Below are 1,079 nucleotides of genomic sequence, written 5' to 3' on the forward strand. Positions count from 1 at the left end.
CGAGACATAACAACCGTGTAGAGCAAAGGGTTACAAACAGCCACAAAGCGATCATAGGCCATCACTGCTAACATGAACATTTCTGTGATCACAAACGTACAGGCAAAATAAAACTGTACCATGCACCCTTTGAAAGAAATAATTCCGATTTTAACGATCAAGATTTCTAGGAATTTAGGTGTAAATACGTGGGAATAACAAATATCCAAAAAGGAGAGGTGGCTAAGGAAAAAGTACATGGGTGTGTGGAGTTTGGGATTTATCCTTGTGACTAAAATGATGCCCAGGTTCCCTACCACTGTGACTGTGTAAATGATTAAGAATGCCAGGAAGAGGGGTCCTTGTAGGTTTGGGTATTCAGAGAAGCCCAGAAGAACGAATGTAGTCACAGAGCTCTGGTTTCCCCCATCTGGTATCATGATTTTTGTGGAAACAGACAGACACAACACAGAAAATGGATTCTGAACAACAAACTTGAGAAGTCAGGCATAATATAAACTCTAGAAAGAATAAATAAAAACCATTGAGAACAATGGTGATCCTTCCTTGTTCACTCTGTGTTTAACTTGATCACCTGCTGACTTTATTATTAATGTCATCAATATCTGTCTTTCAATACTTAAATGTATTTTTCTGTAAAATAAGAACAATAGTACTCATTAATAAAATATATTAAAAGGGATAAGATACTTAGCACATTTATATCTGTAATAATAATAATGCAAATTATTTTAGATAAAAATGAAAGTAAAGAAAAACCAGTTGGCAGGTTATAGTAGTCATTTGATTAATGCAATGATGGCTATGAAAAGAAAAACATGTTTAAGGAAAAGAAAATCAGGTAAATAAAAAATGATTCATTTTTTTGATGAAAAATGTATTTCCCAACATTCACAGTTTGTGCTAGTGTGCTCAACTTTTGAACTTGATATTCGTTCTTCAAGAATCACAGACTATCTACATCAAATCATTTTTGTTTAAATTATCTGATAAAAAAAGTCATCATTAGCTGTGTCCAGTCCATTTATCCTCATTAAACAGCCTTAAAATGTTCAATCCTTTAAAGGTAACTATCTCCT

At 33.5% G+C, this 1,079-nt stretch overlaps 1 protein-coding gene across 1 annotated transcript in view; it reads right to left on the reverse strand.

The window, feature by feature from the left end:
* The window catches only part of LOC102850715 (olfactory receptor 5D18-like), a 13,143-nt gene extending 12,724 nt beyond the window's left edge, over positions 1-419 (reverse strand). The window contains exon 1 of the mRNA XM_006902323.1: positions 35-419. Coding sequence (XP_006902385.1) covers positions 35-419 — 385 coding nt within the window. The remainder of the gene's footprint in view (positions 1-34) is intronic.
* Between the last annotated feature and the right edge of the window lie 660 nt (positions 420-1,079).

Source organism: Elephantulus edwardii, unplaced genomic scaffold (assembly GCF_000299155.1).
Source record: "Elephantulus edwardii isolate Elephantulus edwardi_28Jun2011 unplaced genomic scaffold, EleEdw1.0 scaffold00389, whole genome shotgun sequence".
NCBI classification, from domain to species: Eukaryota; Metazoa; Chordata; class Mammalia; order Macroscelidea; family Macroscelididae; genus Elephantulus; species Elephantulus edwardii.